The sequence below is a fragment of the Lolium perenne genome, chromosome 6, assembly GCF_019359855.2.
Source record: "Lolium perenne isolate Kyuss_39 chromosome 6, Kyuss_2.0, whole genome shotgun sequence".
Lineage (NCBI taxonomy): Eukaryota > Viridiplantae > Streptophyta > Magnoliopsida > Poales > Poaceae > Lolium > Lolium perenne.
Window position 1 is genome coordinate 269,390,709 of NC_067249.2, and position 25,937 is coordinate 269,416,645.

General features: G+C 46.0%; 1 protein-coding gene and 1 pseudogene across 1 annotated transcript; both read right to left on the minus strand.

Annotated features, from left to right (window-relative positions):
- Positions 1-218: 218 nt before the first annotated feature.
- Positions 219-16,159, minus strand: LOC127326846 (putative acyl-activating enzyme 19; annotated as a pseudogene).
- Positions 16,160-16,662: 503 nt separating this feature from the next.
- LOC127326689 (6-phosphogluconate dehydrogenase, decarboxylating 1-like) lies at positions 16,663-18,290 on the minus strand. Its single transcript, XM_051353476.2, has one exon. It carries the CDS (start codon positions 18,287-18,289, stop codon positions 16,805-16,807), a length of 1,485 nt encoding a protein of 494 aa, XP_051209436.1. The 5' UTR covers position 18,290; the 3' UTR covers positions 16,663-16,804.
- Between the last annotated feature and the right edge of the window lie 7,647 nt (positions 18,291-25,937).

Here is a 25,937-nt window from a genome sequence, read left to right on the forward strand (position 1 = left end):
ACCGCACGCACGTCTTGATGCACCTCTCCGCCTCGTTTCCTGCAATTGGTAGTATTAACTAGTGGCACACCAATTAGCATGCAAACTGCATGGCTGTATTAATTCTTTCTTTGGGTTTTGAGTAGACTCTTTGGTTTCCTGTGCATGCATGGAATGGAGGGACTAGGCCGGAGGGCCATGTCGCTGTGACCAAGAAAATTCAACATATATTCTATAACTTAGAAAATTGAAGATGAGTTTTTCATTATAAAGTTGGAAACTAACGATTGAAAAAACAGCTTTGCCCATGCCAAGATGAGACTGCATATATGGCACCGGGCGACATGTGAGCGCCCGGTGGCTTGTCCTCGCGATGCACGCGTTAATAATGATGGTAAGCCGTTGTATTAGTCAAAGCAGTGCAATACACGACCGATACGGTGGCAGGTAGTGGGGACGACTCCGTGCAATGTCAGGGGATTGCCTATAACACGGACGACGTGCATGCATGTTCTTTGGTAAAACCAATTTTTTACCCATCGCACGGGAGCAATAAGTTCGCACCGGTCGCCTACAGAACCATCTCCAAGCTGCTGGGGGCGCCAGGAGTCCCACTGCCTTCGACTGCAGACCCGCAGGCCGCAGCCACCGTGGCAACAAGAAGGGAGGCGGTGAGAGGAGCCTCCCAGGTCACTTTGCTACCAGTATGTTGAGTACCTATCAGATGATACAGACGGCAGTGATGATAGTACTTCATCAACAAAAGCGGACGCAGTAATCGGGGCACCGACTTCATAGGACCAAAGAAGATAACCAGATGTCTGCAATGGGAAATATTTGATACATGAGTTGCATAGTTGCAAATAAACAAGCACTACCAACAATGCATCAAGTTTGAGATTTTTTCGCCATTTTATCCACTACGTATATTAGTTACCAGATAAAGATCTAAAATGGCTTAATACCCACTTATTGTGAAGATGAGACGTGCCCTCCTAATATCGAAAATTGCAATAAACACAATCCATTAAGACAAGATGTTGAAAATTACCCACAGTTGCAAAATTAGCATCAGGAAACAACTTAACACAGCTGTAAGAGACGTCTGTTGATCATCAATTATGATTCTGGATGTGACGTGCAAAAAATGTAACTGAGTATATAACCCACTAAGTATAACTTGGAACTGGCATCTAAAGGTAAAGTCCATTTTGAACCTTCAACTCGACCCTGAACTTTAAATCACTGAAGTTAGCACACTGAACTTATTGATCCTGCTCTATCACGGACCCTCGCCCTGTTTGGCGTACCGGGAAAGGGAAGATCCTGACCGAGATAACTCGATACTCTCACTGACAGTGTGGTATCCTTCCCCAATCTCTCTCACACTCACTCTCGAACCAATCCACTCCCGGACCATTGTCCACAGCTGAGACATCCCCTAGCCGAGCTATAAACATGCATGCTTCCCACGCCCGCTGCCTCAAGGACCCGTTGGTGGAGTGGGACAAGCTGGCTGGCATGGCCTCCGTGGAGCACCCGCCATTCTTCCTTCTTTCCTCAGGCCACATCAAGGGTGCCACAGCCTTCTTTCCTCAGGCCACATCAAGGGTTCCTCACCTCGCTCAGGTTTCTCTAGTGCGCTGCACAGCGCCGGCTCCTCCACCTGGGATCCCCCGACTGCTCCTGGGAGCATCCTGGACGTGCTAAAGTAGGAGCAGCTAGTGCTGCTTGGTGAGAACGAACAGCTCAGGTTGTGAGTCTGAGGCCACGACAGCCACCGCCAAGCTCGGGTACACATGTCCTCCAGCGGGGGACATGGCGTGGCTTGTGGTGAAGCTCCGGGAGGACTACGAGGTGTGCATGCTGGGTGGCTACAGGTGCAGGTGTATGGGCTGGAGCTCCGCAACCAGCAGCGCTGTGAGTCGATTTTGATCACGGCGAGAAAGGTCGGGGAGCAGGAAAAGGGCAGCAAGGGCACCGTCAGGTAGTGATAGCTTCTGCCCCGAATCCGCCTACGCCCGCGCCCACCGCCTGTTCACAATTATGTCTCTCCCGCCGCTGCCGGGGCTTACGTACACTCCAGCGACCGCCTGCTTACATTCTTGTCAGTGAATTCCCCGTCCTCGTGCTCGCCTTCAGCTCTGAAATGGCACCGCCACACGGTTGGTGTTCGACGATAGAATGCCTCTTAAGATCATCTTCAATGGCTGCACACCGTTATTCCTTCGGAAGTTTGCAAGGTTGCACACTACAGACTGCTATACGGCTATAGCAATGACACTGGACATGCTGGGTGTGGCTTCTCACACATCCCGTCTACTGACTGTTGCACGTTATGCGCTTGATCAAAGGGAGGTGGCATGGTGGAGAGGAACCGGTGCAAGGTAGAAAGGAGGAGCACGACAGAATGCTCACCGGAGTCGATTGAAGCGTCGATGAGATGGGTTTCCGTTGGCAGCATGTGGCACTGAGGGAAGTGAGATGCCAGCGAGAAAATCAAGCATTGTCAGCGTCTCACTGATAGTAGTGAATTATCCCGTTTAGGCCTTGTTTGGTACTGGAGATTTAAGGGGATTAGTAGGGATAATCCCCACAAGGATTGGGTGAAACTGAAACCACTCCCCTGATCCAATGCCCTCAAAATCTCTTCCATCCTAATCCCTGATCCTCACTCTTCAAAAATATCATTTGGTAGGCAAGGATTAGTATACAAATTCATAACAGCAATGGCGAGCAGCAAGGAAGGCAAATCCAAATGCATTATAAAAGATTCAATTTTTGAGGCAGCACATGAACAAAAGTCTCAAAATCAACACTGATGCATAACCAGTCTAAACCACATCATACATGTTCTCACAGCATTACGTGCAAAAAATATAATTGAGCATATAACTACTAGGTATAATTTGGAACTGATATCTAAAATGCAAAGTGATAATATGATATGATCACCATGCAACCAATTCTTTTAGCATGCTACTTCACTACTCCCCTACAAAACGTCACATTGTGTTGTCCCAAAAGAGAAATTTGGACATTATCAGGTATGTAAGACTTACAATTTCGAAGGAATACAAACGTCCATCATGGGAGGGTATCAACACCTGCCAAAAATATATACCTCAAAGCTTTGTTCAAATTACTTCAATCGGATGCATATCAAGTTATGAACTGTAATAAAGCTAAAGACATCATTTCATGAGGAAAAGACCTATTGCAGAATTCTCAAAGTTACAAATTACATACTGAAACTCCATAGGACTAAAAGATTTTGGCAATTGAAAATGCATATAAACAGACATAGTACCTGAGAAGGAAGGGCAGATGACACACATGCACCAGCAAAAATAGGACCACCAACAGTTGCCTGCGTTTTTAGATAAGTTAGTTACTCCTGCTAAGGAATAGAACACTAATAAATAACAATACAAGATCAAACGCAATGGAGTCTTGGCATGAAAAGACGTAAGCAATGGCATCTAAAACTTCATTGTTAACACCACAAACCATCATTGTTCTATGAGTTCTTCACTCGATGCCCATTCGCTAAGCTTAATAGTGCAGTAGCTATGGTACACCAGGTGTCTGGTGTTTCTACCACACAGCTCTACAAAAATTACTGTTTGTTCTTACATCACTCTGTTGTAGAACTTGAGTTTGCAACAATAACTTCACAACATATAACAGTAAAAAGAAAGAAGAGCTGTTGCACCTTCCAAACAACAGTGCCATGTGAGTTTAACGCGATCACCAGACCGTTCACCAAGCAACAAACAACTGCAAAATGCAAGTCTAGTGATCAGCATAAATTGGCATCCTTAAGTGAAAATACTGAAAGAATATAGCAAATCCCCAGTGCTAAATACTCAGGTCATGTTACATAAGTATGTCACTACATAATTAACCAAAACAAATACTCCCTCCATTCGGAAATAAGTGACTCAACTTTGTCTACATACGGATGTATCTACACACTGAAATGCATTTAGATACATCCGTATCCAGACAAAGCTGAGTCACGTATTTCCGAATGGAGGTTGTACTTTATATCAAGGCAGTATGGTTTACTTCTATAAAACTCAACATAATTGTACCCTGCTAGCGCTAACATTGACCCCTTAAATCAATGTCACATAGCTCCAAGCACGTCTGAGCCATGCACATAGTTTTCTTTAAGCCACCCCAACAGTTCACATTCAGAAGAAATAGTTTTCATTGATGTTCGATACAGGGGGGAGCTTCTGGATTCAAATTTTCCTCTAAAAAAGGAAAGTCCCAGATGAAAAAATGTGCTTTAAAATTTATTTCGTCTTCAACATTTTTGGAATACATACGGAAAAAAAGTGCACTAACTAAATGGTGAAATATAGATGAAAAAGTGGATTCCCAAAAAATCTAATCTGAATGTGGGCCTACCACCTAAAACTTGTCTCCTAACTCTCTTTTTGTGTGAAGAAACATCTAAACAACATACATTAAGTATTACCATTTCCACTTTGATGATCTATGGCAAGAGAACTGAAAATAGGAGCCCCAGCTTCATAGTGCCAAACTATTCTGAATGATGAAACCTGCTACGACCAACAGAAACCAGTGAAGATTTAGATAAACCTGTTACTAAATGTTTTGCTTGGTATTACCAAGCTCTGCTGAAGACAGATCCCATAGAAAAAAAACAATACTTTCTCCTTTATAGTTCGCACAGAGAAATATCCGAAGTTACCTCAAGGGATATTGCAGTTACAAGACCACTCGTACATGCAACATAGATTATGTTGTGTGCCTGCATGAAAGCAATAAGATAAGATTTCATAGAGTTCTACACAGATTTAAGACATGCATACTGTTAATCAGTAAAAATACCATGTCTACAGCAGGAGAACCATAAATGCTTCCACCACAAGAAACTTTGTAAGTGCAACAACGGTCTTTGTAATTTAGTGCATATAAATGATGGTCATGAGACCCACACCTGCAAATTACACCTAGCATATTATCACTGTTCAAAAAATCGGCCGAGATACCGATTTATTGGCCGATTTATCGTGAATCGGGTGGCCACCGATAAGATTTCAGCAAATCGGCCAATTTATCGCGCCACCGATATTTCAGCCGATTTTCTGCATTTGAGCCGATATTTTGCCCGATTTTCACTCTCATGGCTAATATTTCGTCTGATTGTCAGTGAAATTTCAATGAAATTTGGTATGGCACTCGATATTTTGTCCTATGGTTGTGTAGAATTGTGCATTAGCTCAAAATTTCCATTATTATTGATTCAAATGCAAGGAATCAAGGTAATACTTATGTGCAATGCTCAAATATTATTTTTTGCATAGCATATTATAGAAAATTTAGTGTCGAAAATTAGGATTTATAAAAAAAAAAGCCGATAAATGGCTGACCGATAAAATCGATTAATCGGCCAATAAGCGATTAATCTTCATTTTAAGGCCGACCGATTTCTTGAACATTGCATATTATTATTACTATAAATTAGCAGTTGCCACATCCATCTATTGTGCAAAGTTGTGTCTCTGTATGACTGAAGAGTACAGAGTAGAAAGATCATTGGTTCACTCATTCTAGTTGAAAATTCAACATCTTATTACCGTAATAAGAAAATGTGGATTCATCTAAGCAGAGAGAAAGGATATATACACAGAAAACTGTGATGTCTGGTAGTAATGTGCTGCGAAAGAAAGAACAGCAAAAGAAAGATTTTGGAATGGTACCATATTAAATTCCTTGCCTTGTCAACAACTGGTTGCATCTTTACCTGAAAGTATTCATAATTTGAGATAAGAATCGTCACACATTTTTTGGGTTCACAAGATCAGGTTCTAGTTGGATGCTTTCTAACATGCTCCGTCATCTAAACTATACTAAAATAAACACCAAGTAACATTGTAACTGCATTATCAACTACGATATGCTAGAATGCTACTTCCACCATAGACCTTTCACCTTTGCACAACTTAACTGTGAAATTTGCCCCCTCCTTTTACCATTTCACTTGCAGCAATTGGAGAACTATATGACATATCCCGGTTAGAAAAACATGAGCATACAATTAGGAAGACTCTCCAAAAATCAAACTTCCCAAAGAAGTTTTATTTACATCTAGCACGCAAAACAATCAGTTCCTCGCCATTCTTAATGTTACACAGAGATAGAACAAAGATGCAACTGCCATCTATCAAAGTGAGGCTTAAAGGATATTTCAAATGAACAGATGCAGCATTCGTACCTCTCCATCTGTTTGAACTGTCCAAGATAGTTTACCAGTCGATATATCATGAAAGTAAATTTTCCCTTTATAACATCCGACAACAACCTGTCCACGAGAGTAACCATGAGCTAATGCTTGGTAAATTTGGTCTGTCAAATAGTTCAAGAGTCATGTTACCTCTGAAAAATCACCAGTTATAGCAGCTGAACACTCCACGCGTCCTTCCAATTTCACACTCCACCTCACCGACCCACTGCACAATAAATTGGGCGCAACTTTCAGTAAGCATATATCAGATCGGGTCTGCTATCTCGTGGAATCAAATTCAAATTAACCAAGTCAACGAGAACAGCATGAGAGCATTACTGGCACACTATATTGCAGATGATTTAGCATTCAAAGAAAATCAGAACAATAAATTGAACAATAACTTTAAATCAGAACACTATGGAAGCAAAACTCACCTGCAACCATCAATGCAGAGAAATAAATGAGACCCAATAAATATGTTCAGCATCCCATTGTTCAGGACAAGCAAAGGTGAGGCATCAACACATGAATCTAAAGGAACGTTCCAAAGTTCCTGAAGATAACCTCTTTTGTTGCATGAGACGTATGAGCATACATCACCAATCTGCATTTTCCCTTCATAAACATGCATAAATCTGTTGCAACGCCCAATAGACCACTTCTTTTGTAAACAAAAATTCAGGATCCACTGACTGCCCATGACATTGCTTTTGTCCTTCGAGCATGTATCCATGCAGAGATTTTTTGCCTGATATCTATCGTTGGGAGAGAATGTATATTTGTTAAGCCGGCCATCTGTTTCATTTCCATATCTCCCTGCAATGTGACCATGTGCACGCTTTCCATTTATCTGTGATTTGCCTTCATAAAAACTATCATCCACATTTGCAGCAAATGGGTCAGATGATCTCTGTATGCTTGCAGATACGTTCATGCCCTTCTTAGGGTGAGACTCGTCAATTGGAGAAACGGAACTACTGTAGTCCACAACTAAAGCATGCAAAAGCTTAGAAGGGGTTGGATAGATATAAAGCAGTCTCATGTCAATCTCCAACTTGTGCGCTGCATGCGCGGCAGAAATTGAGTTACCACCCAAAGTGAAGAAATCATCAAACTCAGAAACTTCATCAACAAGTAGAGCATCACAAAATGCCTATTGTAGATAAAGAGAGCATCAGTAAAACATGATATCCAAACACAATTTTGATTACACTAGTTATCTAATAGTTTAAAGTATACTTTAACGCTCTTTGTTGCAATTGTGATGATACTTTGATCAAAGCATTAATCTTTAAAAAATAACCCATGTAATAAAGTTGTATTGTTCATGTAAACTGTGGCCCCCAAATATAATGAAACTAGATTCGCCACTGCCAAACAAAGCTGAAAGAAGAAAAAACATATAGCCCAGATCATAAATAACTACAAAAATCAGGTAAAACGGTAAAAACAGGAGAAATCGCTTATAGCTAAGAACAAACCTTTTTAATAACTTGTAAATGTGGATTAACTGGAGCATTTCCAGACTGAACTTCAAGTGGCTCCAAAGGACACTCCAAACTTGATAACTTGACATAGTCAACCTTTCCTGAAGAAGTCAAAGGTAATGACTTCATGGGGAGGAACAAGTTTGGAGTCATAGCTGGTGGAACCTTCTTGATGAGCCAACTTCGAACTGATGTGATGATACCATGAGAACTTACTTCTCTATACTGCGGGCTGTCTTTCACTATTTCGTCCTTACTCTTCAACACCAGGTATGCAGTATAATCTTGAGACCCTTTACTTTGGAAAGTAACTGCAGCACTGCTGACATCAGGATATTCCATTAATGTGGATTCTACCTCTTCTAGTGAAAACCGCTGCCCATAACTTTTTACAATACGGTCCTTTCTCCCAAGGAAAATAAGTTCACCAGTCTTGAGACGTCGAGCATAGTCACCTGTTCTGTAGTATGTTGAACTTTTACTGCATTCGGCGTGATTTCTCACTAACTCTGCTAAATAACCACTGAATAAACATGCTCCACTGACACAAATTTCACCTTCATCTGCTATCCCATCATTTGTCACAAGAAAAACTTCACAATTTGAAATAGGAAATCCAATTGGTACACTAGTTATTTCTTCATGCTCTAAAATTGCAGTCAGATCTTTGGAATCAAAGAATGTACAGTCACCAGAAACCTGAAACACAAGTACAAACTTTTAATAAAGATACAAAACAAACACCATAGCTTTAATTTAAGCAAGTCCCTGTGCGAGAGAGAACTCAAGCACTCGATCCTTATGGCATATCAAATAAAATTGTGATGATTCCCATAAATTTATGTTCAATAGGCACTATTATTGCGGTGAGTAAATGATGCGCATCCATAGCAGGAGCAAAGCACTCCAGGTCCCAAGCCTAATTTTGTATGAAATATTTAACAAAGTCTGAGCTTGCATGCCATGAAGATGGCAAAAATTACATTCACAGTTCTGTAAACGTGAAAAAAAAACATTTAAACATTTCTTTTATTAATAGTCAAGTTAGGAAAATTCAGCCAGATGGCTGGCGAAAGTAGCATTGATTTGCACTGCAGGTGAGATAAATGGGTAAGAGTAAGAATGTATTAGAGAAGTAATATTAGACATGATCTCATCTGAAAAAACAGAAAGTATTGAGTGGGTAACTACCTCACCTCTGTTGTTCCATACAGATTTATGATAGTAGTCTCTGGCAGAATTTCATGGACTCTCTTCCACAGACCTAAGGACAGATTCTCCCCACTAAATACTATGATCTTGAGAGAGTTATATCCACATGAAAGATTTTTCTCCAGGGAAGGTAGTACTATGTCCATCAGTGACGGAACCAGAGTCACCCTTGATATACGGTATGCCTGCGACATCAGCGAAATGCAAGGGTGATAAATGTCTTACCAAAACTAACAAGGGAATGGTAAAATCAGGAATAACATTTTCGGACGTATTGTCATGTCAAACAGAAAAGAGCCTCAGACTATCCCTTGATTATAGTGGCAACATACCAGAAATACTGTTTTTTACCATACTAGTATAGCACTTAAACTCCACCAGTGATAACAGGAAGTGAATAACTTGTGCAAACACACACATTAGGAGCTTCAAGCACTTGGGCATACAGCACAGTTGTCTTGAATTAGGCTCGGAAACCCTAACTGTATAAATTATGCAAGGGATAGTCTGAGGCTCTTTTCTGTTTGACATGACAATAGAAAGGGTAGTAGCCAATCAGCAACTATGCCAACAAAATGTGCATCCCTCACTTTCATTCCTACTTTCCCAGTGTTAAAATGGTAATTCTGTAATATCAAACTGAATAATCGAAACGCAGTTTCATTTCCAGCCACAGCAATGGTCGTTCGGTGAACCTCCCTGATCATGGTCGTGACGGCAATGGCGCACCTCCGCCCTCCTCTCGCTTTCAAGGCCAGCCGCGGCACCGGCAAGTCATCGACATCTCATCATCCGCCTCCTCCGGGTCTTCTTCTGCCCCCTCGTCGAGGCCGCCGGCGGCGAGCTCGGCTGCTTCGGCTGCTCCGGCTTCCAGCACAGCTCCCTCTCCGCGGCGGCGCCGCCGTGGCAAAAAGGGCCGGAAAAGGACAACGGCCACCTGTCAGTCGCCCGACAAATCTCTGCAAAGATGGGTGGTCAAAAGCGTTGGCCTGACATCGGCTGCAGCGCGCGAAGCCGCAGCAATTTCAAACGAGCCGCCCGCAGCTAGCCACGTCGATCCTCCACCCCTGAGTCTGGCAGATCCCATGCTTAGCCAGCACACCACCAGCCCGCCTACACCCACCACCAACCACTCCATGCCTGCCACCCATCACCAAAACATGCAACCGCCTCTGCTGCCACAAGACACAACGACTCTTTGCTGCTCTGATCCCCATCCAGATCCACCTCCTGTCCAGTTCCTCGTTGGTTCTGTCCTTCTCTCTACTGCTGTCGGCCCGTCTCCCATCACTGAAACTGCCGCAGGCCCACCTCCGCTTCCTCGCTGGGACACCTCCCCCGAGACGTCTTCCACCCACGCACCGATCCTTGACATGGTCATCCCTGAGTCTGCACCGCCAGACCCACCCGCTTCGCCTGCGGCCCCACCCTCCGCCCTTGAGGACAAGCAGCTCTCGCTCGCACCAACGCCAACTCCGGCCCGGCGCCACCTGCACTTCGGCAGCCCCTCCTGGACGGTCTACAGTCGCCAATCCAGGAATCCATCAACGCCGGATTCTCCCACCCCCACTCCTTCTGCCGACCATTGCTCCCGGGCAGCTAAGCTCAAAATGTTGACCTCTCCTGCAAAGCACTTGCTGCCACGGCCTACTGTCCAAAAAACCAGGCGTAAGGTCATTCCTGACAACTTCATCCCACGACGCAGCAAAAGGGTCCAGGCCCGTGGCGCTGCTCGAACGGAAGGGCCCTCCCGTAGCTGCACTAAAGCCATTCTTCTGAAGCTTGGTATCTGCGTTGAAGACGATGACAGGGCCGCGCCTTCGCCAGCTGCCTTGGCTCGATATGAGCAGCAATTCAGAGAATCATGGGGCGTAATCAGATCGCTGCCTTGGCATCTCTGTATGGCTGGGATTTGCCATCTGACGATGAGCTCGCGGCGCAAACTTCTGCCGCCAACAATCCTCTGGTCGTTACTGGTCGCTCGCGCAGATAAATGGTAGCTCAACCCGTCTTGGTCGTTAACTGGAATCCTAGGGGGCTCAACGCCCTTGGTCGTCGCTCTGGTGTACGTAACATGGTTCAGTCCGCAGGGGCTTCCATTGTCTGCCTACAGGAAACTAAACTTGCGCACATCTCCCTTACCATTGTAATGCAAACTCTGGGTAATGCATTCCTGGATTTCGTCTACTTGCCGGCCTCTGGTACCCGCGGTGGTATCCTCCTTGCTTGGAAACCTGACGACGTCTCCGGATCTGACCATGACATTCGCAGATTCTCTGTCACTTCCCGCTTCACTAATGGCTCCAGCTCCTGGTGGCTTACCACCGTGTATGGGCCTCATTCTGATGACGAGCAGGTTGAGTTCCTTGACGAGCTGCGTGATATTCGTGCTTCTCACAATGGGGCCTGGATTGTGATGGGCGACTTCAACATGATCTACCAGGCCTGCGACAAGAACAATTCTAACGTCTCCCGCCGTGTCATGGGACGTTTTCGTCGTGCTCTTGATGATCTCGAGCTCCGCGAGCTTCCTCTTCATGGTCGTCGTTACACTTGGTCCAACGAGCGTGCTACTCCAACCCTCGAGCGTCTGGACCGTGTCTTCTGCACTGTTGATTGGGAGACTGGCCACCCCAATTGCTTCCTTACCTGCACTGCCACTCTTATGAGTGACCATTGCCCCCTCGTCTTGCACACCGAGCTATCCTCCCCACAACACAGACGCTTCCACTTCGAGTCCTTCTGGCCCCGGATCCCTGGCTTTCATGACACTGTTCTAGCTGCTTGGGAGGAACCGGCGCATGGTAATCCCATCACCATTCTTGATCATAAACTGCGCACTCTGGGCCGGAGGCTGAAATCCTGGAGTGATAGGAAGGTGGGCAACATCAGGCTGCAAATCGAATGGGCCAAGGAACTTATTCTGCGCTTCGATACGGCCCAGGAAGATCGTCAGCTTAGCCCCCTGGAAGCCTGGTTCCGGCGGGAACTGAAAAGAAAATATCCTGGGCTCTGTTCTGCAACGAACCATTGCCCGTCGGCCGATCTCGTATCCTTTGGCTCAGAGAAGGGGAAGCCAATACCAAGTTTTTCCACTTACACACCAACCATCGTCGACGGAAAAACTACATCCCTCAGATTATTCACAACAACGAGCTTTTGATCGATCAAGAGCGCATAGAGCAAGCTTTTGCTGATCACTACGAGCAACTATTCAGTGCACCTCCTGACCGTGAATTCACGATCAACTTTCACGCCATTGGAGTTCCTACGCATGATCTTGCCTCCCTGGACGATGAATTCGACGAGGAGGAGGTTTGGGCCGCCATCAAGGACTTGCCTGGGGACAGATCGCCCGGCCCTGATGGGTTCACCGGTTCCTTCCTCAAAGCCTCGTTGGGGTACGATCAAGGTCGATTTGATGAACGTCTTCGTGGCTGTTCGCCTTGGCCGAGCTCATGGCTTCGCTAAGCTCAACAGGGGCCCTCATCACGCTTCTTCCCAAGAAGCAAGAAGCTTCCTCTCACAACGACTACAAAGCCAATCAGTCTCGTCCACTGCGTGGCTAAGCTAATCGCCAAGACCATGTCCAGCGGCTTGCCCCCTGTGCTACCAACGCTCGTCTCTGCGAACCAATCAGCTTTCATCAAAGGCGCAGAGCCATTCATGACAATTTCATGCTGGTACAGCAGCTTGCCAAGTCGTTCCACCGCGCCAAAGCACCCACCGTCCTCCTCAAACTCGACATCGCCCGAGCCTTCGACACGGTCTCCTGGCCATTCATCATTGAGCTCCTACAACATCTAGGTTTTGGGCAGATTTGGATCAATCTGGTGTGCCTGCTATTATCCACCGCATCCACGCGGATTCTCGTCAATTCGTGCCTGGAGATGAGATTTACCATCACAGGGGGTTCGACAAGGTGACCCCCGTCCCCCATGCTCTTCGTGCTAGTGATGGAGATTTTCCACCTGATAGTCGATTTCGCTGCTCGCCTGGGGCTGCTGTCTGCGCTCCCTGGCAGCCGTGGCGCCTGTCGTACCTCTCTATACGCCGATGATACGGTCGTCTTCATCAAGCCTTCCATCTCTGACTGTGCAACCTTCCGAGATCTCCTGCAGATTTTTGGCACAGCCCATCGGGCTTCACACTAATTTCCTTAAGAGTTCTGCCATCGCCTATTCGCCGCAGCGCCGAGGAACGGCAGATCATTGCTCAGCACCTGCTCTGCCCGGTCAAGGATTTCCCCATACCCTACCTTGGTGTTCCCCTTTCCATCTGGAAGCTTCGGGCCCAGGATTTACAGCCCCTCATTGATAACCTGCACGGCAAACTCGCAGGCTGGCGCGCTGGTCTCCTCTCCAAGGGCGATAGGTTGGTGCTCATCAAATCTGTCCTTGCATCAACCCCCATACACATCATGCTGGCCACTGACCTGCCTACGGCGATTTCCGAAGCTATCATCAAATGCCAGCGCACTTTCTTCTGGGCTAATGGTCGTTCTGACAGTGGTGGTTCTTGCGCCGTGGCGTGGAGCGATGTCTGTCGTCCTACAGACCTCGGAGGCCTCGGCGTTCCGGATATCAAGCGCATGAGTTGGGCTCTCGTAGCTAGGTGGCTTTGGCTCCGTCGATCAAACACTGAGAAGCCCTGGGTTAACTTCCCTATCCAGACCAACAAGCACATCAACGCCTTAGTTCATGCTGCTTCCCACATCCACCTCGGCAGCGGTGAGACGGCCCTGTTCTGGTCTGATAGGTGGATTGACAAACATTGCATCGCCGACATTGCTCCCGAGGTCCTGATTGCTGTCAAAACACGTGCCAAGAATACAAGGACAGTGGCCACGGCACTTCCTGGCAACGCTTGGATCCAGGACATCGTCGCTGCTCTCTCTGCTGACGGGATCATCCAGTTTCTGCATTTGGTCGACATTCTTCAGTCCACACAGCTCTCTCCCGACACCCCGGACACCTTGATTTGGCACTTGACCGAATCCGGGGACTACTCATCCAAATCTGCTTATAGAGCTCTCTTCGAAGGAACGGTCACCTCACCCCACTATGATGCCATTTGGACGTGCTGGGCCCCCCTCAAGTGCAAAATTTTCGCTTGGTTGGCGTCCCTGGACAGATGTTGGACCAATCAGCGAAGACAGAGACACGGCCTCACCACTGACGATACTTGTGCCCTCTGCGATCAAGGCTCCGAGTCTATAGCACACCTCATGGTTCAATGCTCCTTCTCCCAACAGGTTTGGTTCGACATTTGCACTGGCCTCAACCTCCAAACCTGCATGCCAAACCAAACAGCAGAGTTCAAGGACTGGTTTGCGACGGCCACTGCCAATGCCCGTTCTGACTCTCAAAAAGGAGCAAAGTCCATCGTCATACTCACCATGTGGAATCTGTGGAGAACACGAAATGACGCCATCTTCAACAATGTTTCACCCAACAGGCAGCACGTCGTCCAAACCATTCTCGAGGAAGCCAAATCCTGGTCGCTAGCTGGTGCTTCTGCGCTGCGCCGTTTGCCTTTACATGCTAGACCTCCTGACCTTCTGTCAGATGATCCATCTGTTTAGGTTAACAAAGTTAACCTGTATAGTTCTTTTCTTTTGTTGTTTTTTCTCTTTCTGTTGGCCCTTGCCTTTTGTACTTTGGTTTGCTCCCGTGTTCTTGACGGCTTCTTCTAATATATAATGACGCATGCTTTGGCATGTGTTCGAGAAAAAAATTTCCTAAATTCTTGTGTGATATTATACATGTACCCCAGTGGGATTTATTTAAGCAAGTAGAAGCTTTGGAGCTTCTGGTCTAATACTTTTAGGAAGAAGCTAACTGGATAAGGAAACCAATATTCTCTCCCCTGCTGACATTGAGAAAAGTACCCACACTTGGAGCTCTTGCTAGATGCTCTGTAGTTTTTTCTGGGTTATGCCATGGGCTAGGCCCTTTTGTACAGTCCCTCCACCCCTTCATTCTTGTACATGTTTTATCTCTTCAATAAAAATTTACTGTCAGGCCTCCCCTACAGCTCAAAAAAATACTGCACAGCTGTCTTGAATTAGGAAGTCGGAAACCTTAACTGCATAAATTATGCTAGGTAGTCAAGCAAGTATGCCAGGGAAACATGCATCCTCACTTTATTCTACTTTCCCAGTGTTAAATGGCAGTTCTGTAATAGTATCAAACTGAATAACTGAAATGGAGAGTGTATTCCCTAGATTCCAGTGCGATATTATTCATGTACATCAGTGGAATTTATTTCATCAAGTAGAAGCTTTAGAGCTTTGGTCAGGTACTTTTTAGAAAAAAAAACTACCTGGATAAAGGAACCAATATTCTCTCCCCTACTCGATAGTAAAAAACAAATAAGTAGTTTCCCTAGAACAAAGACTAATGCATACCTTAATCAAGTTGGCCAACGATGCTGGATTAGCTCTCCAGTCATTGGGAGGAATGATGAGTGTTGTGCCAGTCAACACAGCAGAAAGAAACTCCTGAAGATGGTCAACAAAGCTGGCAGATGTCTTAAACAACAGCACATCGTCCGAGCACAAAGGATTCCTTATTTGCATCCACAAAAAGCGGTTCAGAAGACCTAGGACACGATAGTAAAAGAAGCACGTTTCAATAAGTTTGTTGCTCAACCAAACGTTAGCCCTAGAAGCCCAGAACAAGACGTTGGCATCTACACTAGAATGAATCATGGCAACTGACTACTTTTCTACTATTTCAGATGCAGAGCAACAAAACACCCTGATGACACAGTACATTTACCTTTCTCGGTTCCGCAAACACCTTTGGGTGATCCAGTGGAACCAGAGGTGAACATGACGTAGCAGAACTCCCGCGGCCTCTCGCGCTCGCACGGCCAAGGCAGCTCCTCGTCCCCTCCAACGCCGGACCACTGCCGGATGTCGCCGTCCGTCCAAACGCAGGACAGGGCAAGCGCTGCTCTTAAACACGGCTTCTGCTCGTGAACACCCTGACGATACGACCAGCGCGGCGTTAGACGCCGACACGGCCGACTGGACCCTCTCCTCCGGCCACGACGGGTCTGCCGCCGCCGCCGCCGCCGGGGCCGCGTGGACGACTGAGAGGCGGACGGGGTCATGCCGCGCGGCGCGGTCGAACGCGTGGGAGATGCAGCCGCACGGCTCCTCCGCCGCCGCCGCCGCCGCCGCCATCCTGCCTCCGCGAGCTTGGCTTGGCCTGCGCGCCACTGAATGAAGAAGGGAAAGCTATTCGAAAGCGGAAGCAGTAGCAGAGTAGGAAAGCCGCTATCGCTGCTCCCCAGAATACGCCTTCGAGCATCAATGGCGTAACAAACGAGACTGTTTCCGCTCCAGTAGATGCACAAATGCACATTGCAGGCAGAAACTGGAGACAGACAGACCCAGTTCAAAATACAAATTGGACCAATCAGTCACGAAACCTCATGCTACATACTGTACAACATGAAGTCGAAACATGTCGATTTCGAAGAAATCTTAATAAAACTTCCACAACACATAAGGTGGGGTAGTCAAATATGGCTCCTCTTCCAAACAAGGAGGAGTTGTCAAAACTCAAAAATACCCATAGACGGACAGAAAGCAACTGAACTTTCAAATTTGTTTCAGAATTATGAGATCCGACAAATAACAATGGTTTCCCTCCAGGCTTGATTACATGAAACTACGAAAGGTGGTGGAAGGAATACTGGACCTCCGTATATCGAAATTAAATACACCACTTATTACTCAAATAAAATTAAACAGCAGTTCCTCCTCTACAGGAAAAAGGACCCATAACTGAGACACCAAAGATAGATACCGAGAAGACTGAAACCATGCCTAAGCACTCAGTGGAGCAGCTCAGATCTTGGAGTTCGCGATCTTGTACCACTCGGTGTGGTAGGAGCCCGGCATGTCGACCCTCTCGTAGGTGTGAGCACCAAAGTAGTCCCTCTGCGCTTGCACCAGGTTCGCAGGCAGCCTGTCCCTCCGGTAGGAGTCGAAGTAGGCCAGACTCGCGGACATGCCCGGGGTGCTGACACCGTTGTTGATGGCGAGGCAGACGACCCTCCGCCACGCGGCTTGCCTGTCCATGATCTCCTGCGCAAACTCAGGGTCTATGAGGAGGTTGGCGAGCTCGGCGTTCCTGTCGTAGGCCTTCTTGATGCGGTCGAGGAAGCTGGCACGGATGATGCACCCGCCCTTCCAGATCCTGGCTAGCTCGCCAAGGTTGAGGCCCCATCCTTTCTCCGTGCTCTTGGCCTTGATGATGTTCATGCCCTGGGCGTAGCTGCAGATCTTGGAGGCGTAGAGGGCTTTCCTCACATCCTCAATCAGCTGTGCTTTGTCCACGGGTACGTCGCTGGTGTAGTCACCTTGGAAGATCTTGGATGCTGCGACCCGCTCATCCTTCAACCCACTGAGGAACCTGGAATCCAAGGAGGCCTCGATGGTAGGAGCGGCCACAGAGAGCTCAGCAGCCTGCTGCACTGTCCACTTCCCGGTCCCCTTCATCCCAGTCTTGTCCAGGACCTTGTCAACCAAGTAGCCTTCTTCACCCTTGTCATCCTTGATGCTGAATATGTCGGCGGTGATCTCAACCAAGAAACTGAGGAGCTCACCCTTGTTCCACTCGGCGAAAACCTGCTGCAGCTCACTGTTTGTGAGCTTACCAACAGACTTGAGAACGTCATATGCCTCAGCAATCAGCTGCATATCACCGTACTCGATTCCATTGTGAACCATCTTGACAAAGTTTCCAGAACCACCCTTCCCGATGTATGTGACGCAGGAGCCACTGTCTGGGACTTGAGCAGACACCTTGAGAAGAATATCCTCAATGTACTGGTATGCCTCAACCGAGCCTCCGGGCATCATGGAGGGGCCATGACGGGCACCCTCCTCTCCTCCAGAGACACCCATCCCGAGGTAGAGGAGCCCACGCTCCTCCATCTCCTTCTCCCTCCTCTCTGTGTTCTCATACCACTCGTTTCCTCCATCGATGATGCAGTCACCCTGCTCCAAGTGCGCTGCGAGTGTTGCAATGGTCTGGTCAACTGGTGCGCCGGCCTTGACAAGCATGATGACCACACGCGGCTTCTGAATGGAGTTGACAAAGGACGCAGGGTCATGGAAACCGTAGAGGGGAAGGTTCCCTTCTATCTTGGCACGCTGAACAGTCTCGTCGACCTTGGAGGTCGTCCTGTTGTAGACGGAGATGGGGAAGCCTTTCTCTGCGATGTTGAGGGCAAGGTTCTGCCCCATGACCGCGAGGCCAGCAAGACCAATCCTCGTGAGAGCCATCTCGTAGGTCGTAGCTGAAAAGAAATGAAACCAGCAGGTCATGTATGTACGGCACAATGAATATCGCATAATTTATGCATATCATCTGATTACGAAAGTCGAAAGCGTACATAGACCCACTGATCCTCATACAAGAAAAGGCGGCATTTTCGGAATGGGTACAAATGGTAATGTATTATTCTTAGAAGAAAAGAAAAAATGCTGTAGTATAAAGCAGCAGCAGCATTGCGGACACTAGCATATGTGATTCTAACTTTCTAAGATGACCAATTCTCTACAAAACGGAAGATGCTGTGATGAAGACCATAACTGATTGCGTGCTCTGTATTGTCTGCACAAGTATAGGTCGGCTGTTGAGAAGCTCAGCGCCAGACGGTTATCGACAGCCAGCTGCTCTGATCTATTTTCAGTAGACGCGGCTAGTGGGAGTTGTCTCGTGCAGATTAGCACTTGGTTCCCGCCAGCAGCAGCAGCAGCAGCAACTGGATGGATCAGAAGGCCAAACTAAAGCACCACTACCGCCCGCCTGACCCCGAGAGAGAGATAGAATTTTCAGGGTGACCACGCAAAGTAAGGGCTAGCGACTACCGGAGACCGCGGATTCCGATCAGATCATGGCGCGACGAGGGAGAGGGTAATGGATCGAAGAGAGGAGAGGAGAGGAGAGGAGATCGGAGGAGGAGACCCACCTGGATCTGCGCCGTCGAGGGAAGAAACCGGCGATGTGGTGCGTCGACCACCTACCACTACCAGAGGGAGAGGGAGAGGGGAGGGGAGCCGTGGTTAAATACATCCAATTTCCCGAGATTTCTTTTCGCACCCTTCTCTTCGCCGCCGGGACTGGGTGGGTGGGTGTGCGTGTTCGGTAGGCCGCGCAGCAGCCTGGGGCCCACGTCCACGTCCACGTTGCATAGAAAACAAAAAATTTCCTATCGCGAACACGCAATCCAAGCCAAGATGCAATCTAGAAGACGGTAGCAACGAGGGGTTTATCGAGTCTCACCCTTGAAGAGATTCCAAAGCCTGCAAGAGGAGGCTCTTGTTGCTGCGGTAGACGTTCACTTGCCGCTTGCAAAAGCGCGTAGAAGATCTTGATCACGATCGGTTCCGGTGCCACGAACGGGCAGCACCTCCGTACTCGGTCACACGTTCGGTTGTTGATGAAGACGACGTCCACCTCCCGTTCCAGCGGGCAGCGGAAGTAGTAGCTCCTCTTGAATCCGACAGCACGACGGCGTGGTGTCGGTGGTGGTGGAGAAATCCGGCGGAGCTTCGCTAAGCGTGCGGGATGTGGTGGAGGAGAGAGGGCCGCTAGGGTTTGGGAGAGGGGGGCGCCGGCCACTAGGGGTGCGGCCACCTTGGTGGTTCTTGGGGTGGCCGGCCCCCTCCCCTTGGCCCTCATTATATAGGTGGAACACCCAAGAGTTGGTCTACAAGTCTTCGAATAAGACCCCAAACCAAAACCTTCCATAACACATGAAACCTACCCAAGCTAGGACTCCTACTAGAGGTGGGAATCCCACCTTCCTTGGGAGGGGGTGGCCGGCCCCCCTTGGGGAGTCCACTTGGGACTCCTCCCCCTTAGGGTTGGCCGGCCATGGGAGGTGGAGTCCCACCGGGACTCCGCCTTCCTTAGTGGTTTCTTCCGGACTTTTCTAGAACCTTCTAGAACCTTCCATAGAACCTTCCGCGACATTTTAATTCACATAAAATGACATCCTATATATGAATCTTATTCTCCGGACCATTCCGGAACTCCTCGTGATGTCCGGGATCTTATCCGGGACTCCGAACAAATATTCGAACTCCATTCCATATTCAAGTACTACCATTTCAACATCCAACTTTAAGTGTGTCACCCTACGGTTCGTGAACTATGCGGACATGGTTGAGTACTCACTCCGACCAATAACCAATAGCGGGATCTGGAGATCCATAATGGCTCCCACATATTCAACGATGACTTTTAGTGATCGAATGAACCATTCACATACAATACCAATTCCCTTTGTCACGCGATATTTTACTTGTCCGAGGTTTGATCTTCGGTATCACTCTATACCTTGTTCAACCTCGTCTCCTGACAAGTACTCTTTACTCGTACCGTGGTATGTGGTCTCTTATGAACTCATTCATATGCTTGCAAGACATTAGACGACATTCCACCGAGAGGGCCCAGAGTATATCTATCCGTTATCGGGATGGACAAATCCCACTGTTGATCCATATGCCTCAACTCATACTTTCCGGATACTTAATCCCACCTTTATAGCCACCCATTTACGCAGTGGTGTTTGGTGTAATCAAAGTACCTTTCCGGTATAAGTGATTTACATGATCTCATGGTCATAAGGACTAGGTAACTATGTATCGAAAGCTTATAGCAAATAACTTAATGACGAGATCTTATGCTACGCTTAATTGGGTGTGTCCATTACATCATTCATATAATGATATAACTTTGTTATTAATAACATCCAATGTTCATGATTATGAAACTAATCATCCATTAATCAACAAGCTAGTTTAAGAGGCATACTAGGGACTTCTTGTTGTCTACATATCACACATGTATCAATGTTTCGGTTAATACAATTATAGCATGATATATAAACATTTATCATAAACATAAAGATATAAATAATAACCACTTTATTATTGCCTCTAGGGCATATCTCCTTCAGTCTCCCACTTGCACTAGAGTCAATAATCTAGATTACATTGTAATATACCTAACACCCATGGCATTCTCGTGTTGGTCATGCTTTGCCCTAGGGAGAGCTTTAGTCAACGGATCTGCTACATTCAGATCAGTGTGTACTTTGCAAATCTTTACTTCTCCATCTTCGATGTACTCGCGAATCGAGTGGTAACGCAGCTTGATATGCTTCAGCCTCTTGTGTGACCTTGGTTCTTGTGCATTGGCGATGGCACCCATGTTATCACAGTAAATGATTAATGGGTCCAATGCACTAGGAACCACACCGAGCTCTACAATGAACCTCTTCATCCATACCGCTTCTGATGAAGCCTACGAAGCCGCTATGTACTCGATTCTGTTGAAGACTTCGCCACCGTGCCTTTGCTTGAGCTTGCCCGGCTTCTTTGCGGCACCATTCAATATAAACACGTACCCAGTTGTGACTTAGAGTCATCGTGATCGGTGTTCCAACTTGCATCGGTGTAACCATTTACAACGAGCTCTTGGTCACCTCCATAACAAAGAAACATATCCTTAGTTCTTTTCAAGTACTTCGGGATATTCTTGACCGTCCGATGTTCCATTCTGGATCACTTTGATATCTGCTAGTCAAACTAACAAAGATGTGCTATATCTGGTCTAGTACATAGCATGGCATACATGATAGATCCTATCGCCGAGGCATAGGGGATTTTACTCATCCTTTCTCTTTCTTCTGCCGTAGCCGGTCCTTGAGTCTTACTCAAGACTTTGCTCGGTAACATAGGTAAGAACCCTTTCTTACTTTCGTCCATTCTAAACTTCTTTAGAATCTTGTCCAGATATGTACTCTGTGATAGCCCTATTAGGCGTCTTGATCTATCTCTATAGATCTTGATGCCTAATATATATGATGATTCACCAAGGTCTTTCATTGAAAAACTATTATTCAAATAACCTTTAACACTGCTTAATAGTTCTATATCATTCCCGATCAATAATATGTCATCTACATATAATATCGGGAATGCTACGAGCTCCCACTCACTTTCTTGTAAATACGGGCCTCTCCATGACCGTATAAACTCGAAGTCTTTGATCACCTTATCAAAGCGTCGGTTCCAACTTCTTGATGCTTGCTTCAGTCCATAGATTGAACGCTGAAGTTTGCATACTTTGTCAGCATTTTTAGGATCGACAAAACCTTTGGGTTGTACCATATACAACTCTTCCTCAATGTCTCCATTAAGGAACGCCGTTTTGACATCCATCTGCCAAATCTCATAATCGAAAAATGCAGCTATTGCTAACAAAATCCTCACAGATTTTAGCTTCGCTACAGGTGAGAAAGTCTCATCGTAGTCAACTCCTTGAATTTGTCGGAAACCCTTTGCGACAAGTCGAGCTTTATAGACAGTAATATTACCATCAGCATCTGTTTTTCTCTTGAAGATCCATTTATTCTCGACGACCTTTCGGCTATCGGGTAAGTCTACCAAAGTCCATACTTTGTTATCATACATGGATCCCATTTCGGATTTCATGGCTTCTTGCCATTTGTTGGAATCTGGGCTCATCATCGCTTCTTCATACGTCGCGGGGGTCCTCATCATTGTTATCCACAATCATGACATTTAGACAAGGATCATACCAATCGGGAGTGGTACGTTCCCTTGTCGATCTGCGAGGTTCGATGGATTTCCTCGTTCGAAGTTTCATGATCATTATCATTAGCTTCCTCTGTTGCCGGTGTAGGCGGTGCGGGTACAACTTTCGGTACTTTGCTACTCGATCAACGAGTATAGATTCATCAATCTCATCGAGTTCTACTTTTCTTCCAGTCACTTCTTTAGTGAGAAATTCTTTCTCAAGAAAGGTTCCGTTCTTAGCAACAAAGATTTTGCCTTCGGATTTGTGATAGAAAGTATACCCTATAGTTTTCTTAGGGTATCCTATGAAGACGCATTTCTGCGCTTTGGGTTCTAGCTTGTCCGGTTGTAACTTCTTTACATAGGCTTCGCAACCCCAAACTTTCAGAACGACTGACTTAGGTTTCTTATTAAACCATAATTCATACGGTGTCGTTTCTCACGGATTTTGATGGTGCTCTATTTAAAGTGAATGCGAGCTGTCTCTAATGCATAACTCCAAAAAGATAACGGCAAATCGGTAAGAGACATCATAGAACGAACCATATCTAAGAGAGTTCGATTACGACGTTCGGACACACCGTTTCGTTGAGGTGTTCCCGGCGGTGTCAATTGTGAAAGTATTCCGCATTTCTTTAAATGCATGCCAAACTCATAACTCGTATATTCACCTCCACGATCAGATCGTAGAAATTTGATCTTCTTGTTACGTTGATTTTCTACTTCACTTTGGAATTCCTTAAACTTCTCGAAAGTTTCGGATTTATGTTTCATGAAATAGATATACCCATATCTACTCAGATCATCTGTGAAGGTTAGAACATAACGATAACCACCGCGCGATGCTACGCTCATTGGTCCACATACATCGGTATGTATGATTTCCAATAAGTCGGTAGCTCGCTCCATCATACCGAGAAAATGGAGTCTTTGTCATTTTTCCCATTAGACATGCTTCGCATCTATCAAGTGACTCAAAGTCAAGTGATTCAAGTAATCCATCGGTATGGAGTTTCTTCATGCGTTTCACTCCAATATGACCAAGGCAGCGATTGCCACATATAAGTAGAATTATCATTCAATTTAATTCGCTTAGCATCAATGTTATGTATATGCGTATCACTACTATCGAGATCTAACGTAAATAAGCCATTCTTTTGTGGTGCTCGACCATAAAAGATATTATTCATAAAAATAGAACAACCATTATTCTCAGACTTGAATGAATAACCGTCTTGCATTAAACAAGATCCAGATATAATGTTCATGCTCAACGCAGTACATAATAGCAATTATTTAGGCTTAAAACTAATCCCGAAGGTAGATGTAGAGGAAGTGTGCCGACTGCGATCACATTGACCTTGGATCCGTTTCCAACGCGCATCGTCACTTCATCTTTCAGCGGTTGTCGTTTATTCTTTAGTTCCTGTTTCGAGTTACAAATATGAGCAACCGAACCGGTATCAAATACCCAGTACTAGAACGAGAACCGGTGAAATGAACATCTATAACATGTATATCGGATATACCTTCTTTCTTCTTCTTGACAAGGCCGCTCTTCAGATCAGCCGAGATACTTGGAGCAATTACGCTTCCAGTGTCCCTTCTCCTTGCGATAATAGCACTCAAAGATCGTGCTTAGGGCCGTTCTTAGGTTTCACGGGAGGTGTGGCAGCTTTCTTGCCACCCTTCTTGAATTTTCCCTTAGACTTGCCCTGTTTCTTGAAACCGGTGGTCTTGTTGACCATCAACACTTGGTGCTCTTTCTTGATCTCAATCTCAGCAGCTTTTAGCATGCCAAAGAGTTCAGGTAACTCCTTGTTCATGTTCTCGCATATTGTAGTTCATCACGAAGTTCTTGTAACTTGGTGGCGGTGATTGAAGGACACGATTAATCCCGATCTGTTAGGAATCACTATTCCCAAGTCATCGAGTTTCTTCGCATGCCCGGTCATGGCGAGCATGTGCTCACTAACGGAGCTGCCTTCTTCCATCATGCAGTGAAGAAGTGTTTCGATGCTTCATAGCATTCCACGGCCGCATGAGTCTCAAAAATAGCTTTCAGCTCTTTCATCAACTCATGAGGATCGTGGTGCTCAAAACGTTTTTGAAGATCGGATTCAGGCATCGCATAGGATGGCACACTGAACTTGAGAGTACCGTATTTTCCGAGTCTCGTAAACAGCTTTTACTTCATCGGTTTCAGTTTACGGGAGGGTCACCTAGCGGTGCATCAAGCACATATTGCAGATTTCCGCGAGAGAGGAAGATCCTCACATGACGGAACCGGTCGGTGAAGTTGCTACCGTTGCTCTTAAGTTTCTCTTTCTCTAGGAACTGATTAAAATTGATTGGGGACGCCATCTCTACAACATATATTTGCAAAAGTTTAGACTAAGTTTATGACAAAATTGAGTTCAAATTTTAATTCAATATAATTAAAAAATCTAAGTGAACTCCCACTCAAAACAATATCCCTCGCATTGTCTTAGTGATCACACGAACCAAATCAACCGCACCTAAACCCGATCATCACGAGAAAAGGTGTGATTTCAATGGCGAACACTCAAAGTGTTCATCATATCAACCATATGATTCATGCTCTACCTTTCGGTATCACGTGTTCCGAGACCATGTCTGTACATGCTAGGCTCGTCGAGGCCACCTTAGTATCCGCATGTGCAAAACTGTCTTGCACCCGTTGTATGTACTTATTGAATCTATCACACCCGATCATCACGAGATGCTTCGAAACGACAAGACTTGGTAACGGTGCTACTAAGGATGAACACTTTATTATCTTGAGATTTTAGTGAGGGATCATCTTATAATGCTACCGTCGCGATCTAAGCAAAATAAGATGCATAAAAGGATTAACATCACATGCAGTTCATATGTGATATGATATGGCCCTTTTGTCTTTGCGCCTTTGATCTTCATCTCCAAAGCACGGACATGATCTCCATCATCTTCGGGCATGATCTCCATCATCGTCGGTGTAGCGTCAAGGTCAATGGCGCCGTCTTCATGATTGTCCTCCATGTAGCAACTATTACAACTATTTTGAAATACTACTCAACATGAATTTTAAAGACAACCATAAGGCTCCTGCCGGTTGCCACAATACAATAATGATCATCTCATACATATTCATCATCACATTATGGCCATATCACATCACCAAACCCTGCAAAAACAAGTTAGACGTCTCTAATTTGGTTTGCATATTTTACGTGGTTTAGGGTTTTCGAGAGAGATCTAATCTACCTACGAACATGAACCACAACGTTGATACTAATGTTTTCAATAGAAGAGTAAATCGAATCTTCACTATAGTAGGAGAGACAGACACCCGCAACGC

Bases quoted from the DNA above. Each gene is read 5' to 3' on its own strand.
- LOC127326689 (XM_051353476.2), bottom strand. From the start codon at position 18,289: ATGACCTGCTGGTTTCATTTCTTTTCAGCTACGACCTACGAGATGGCT.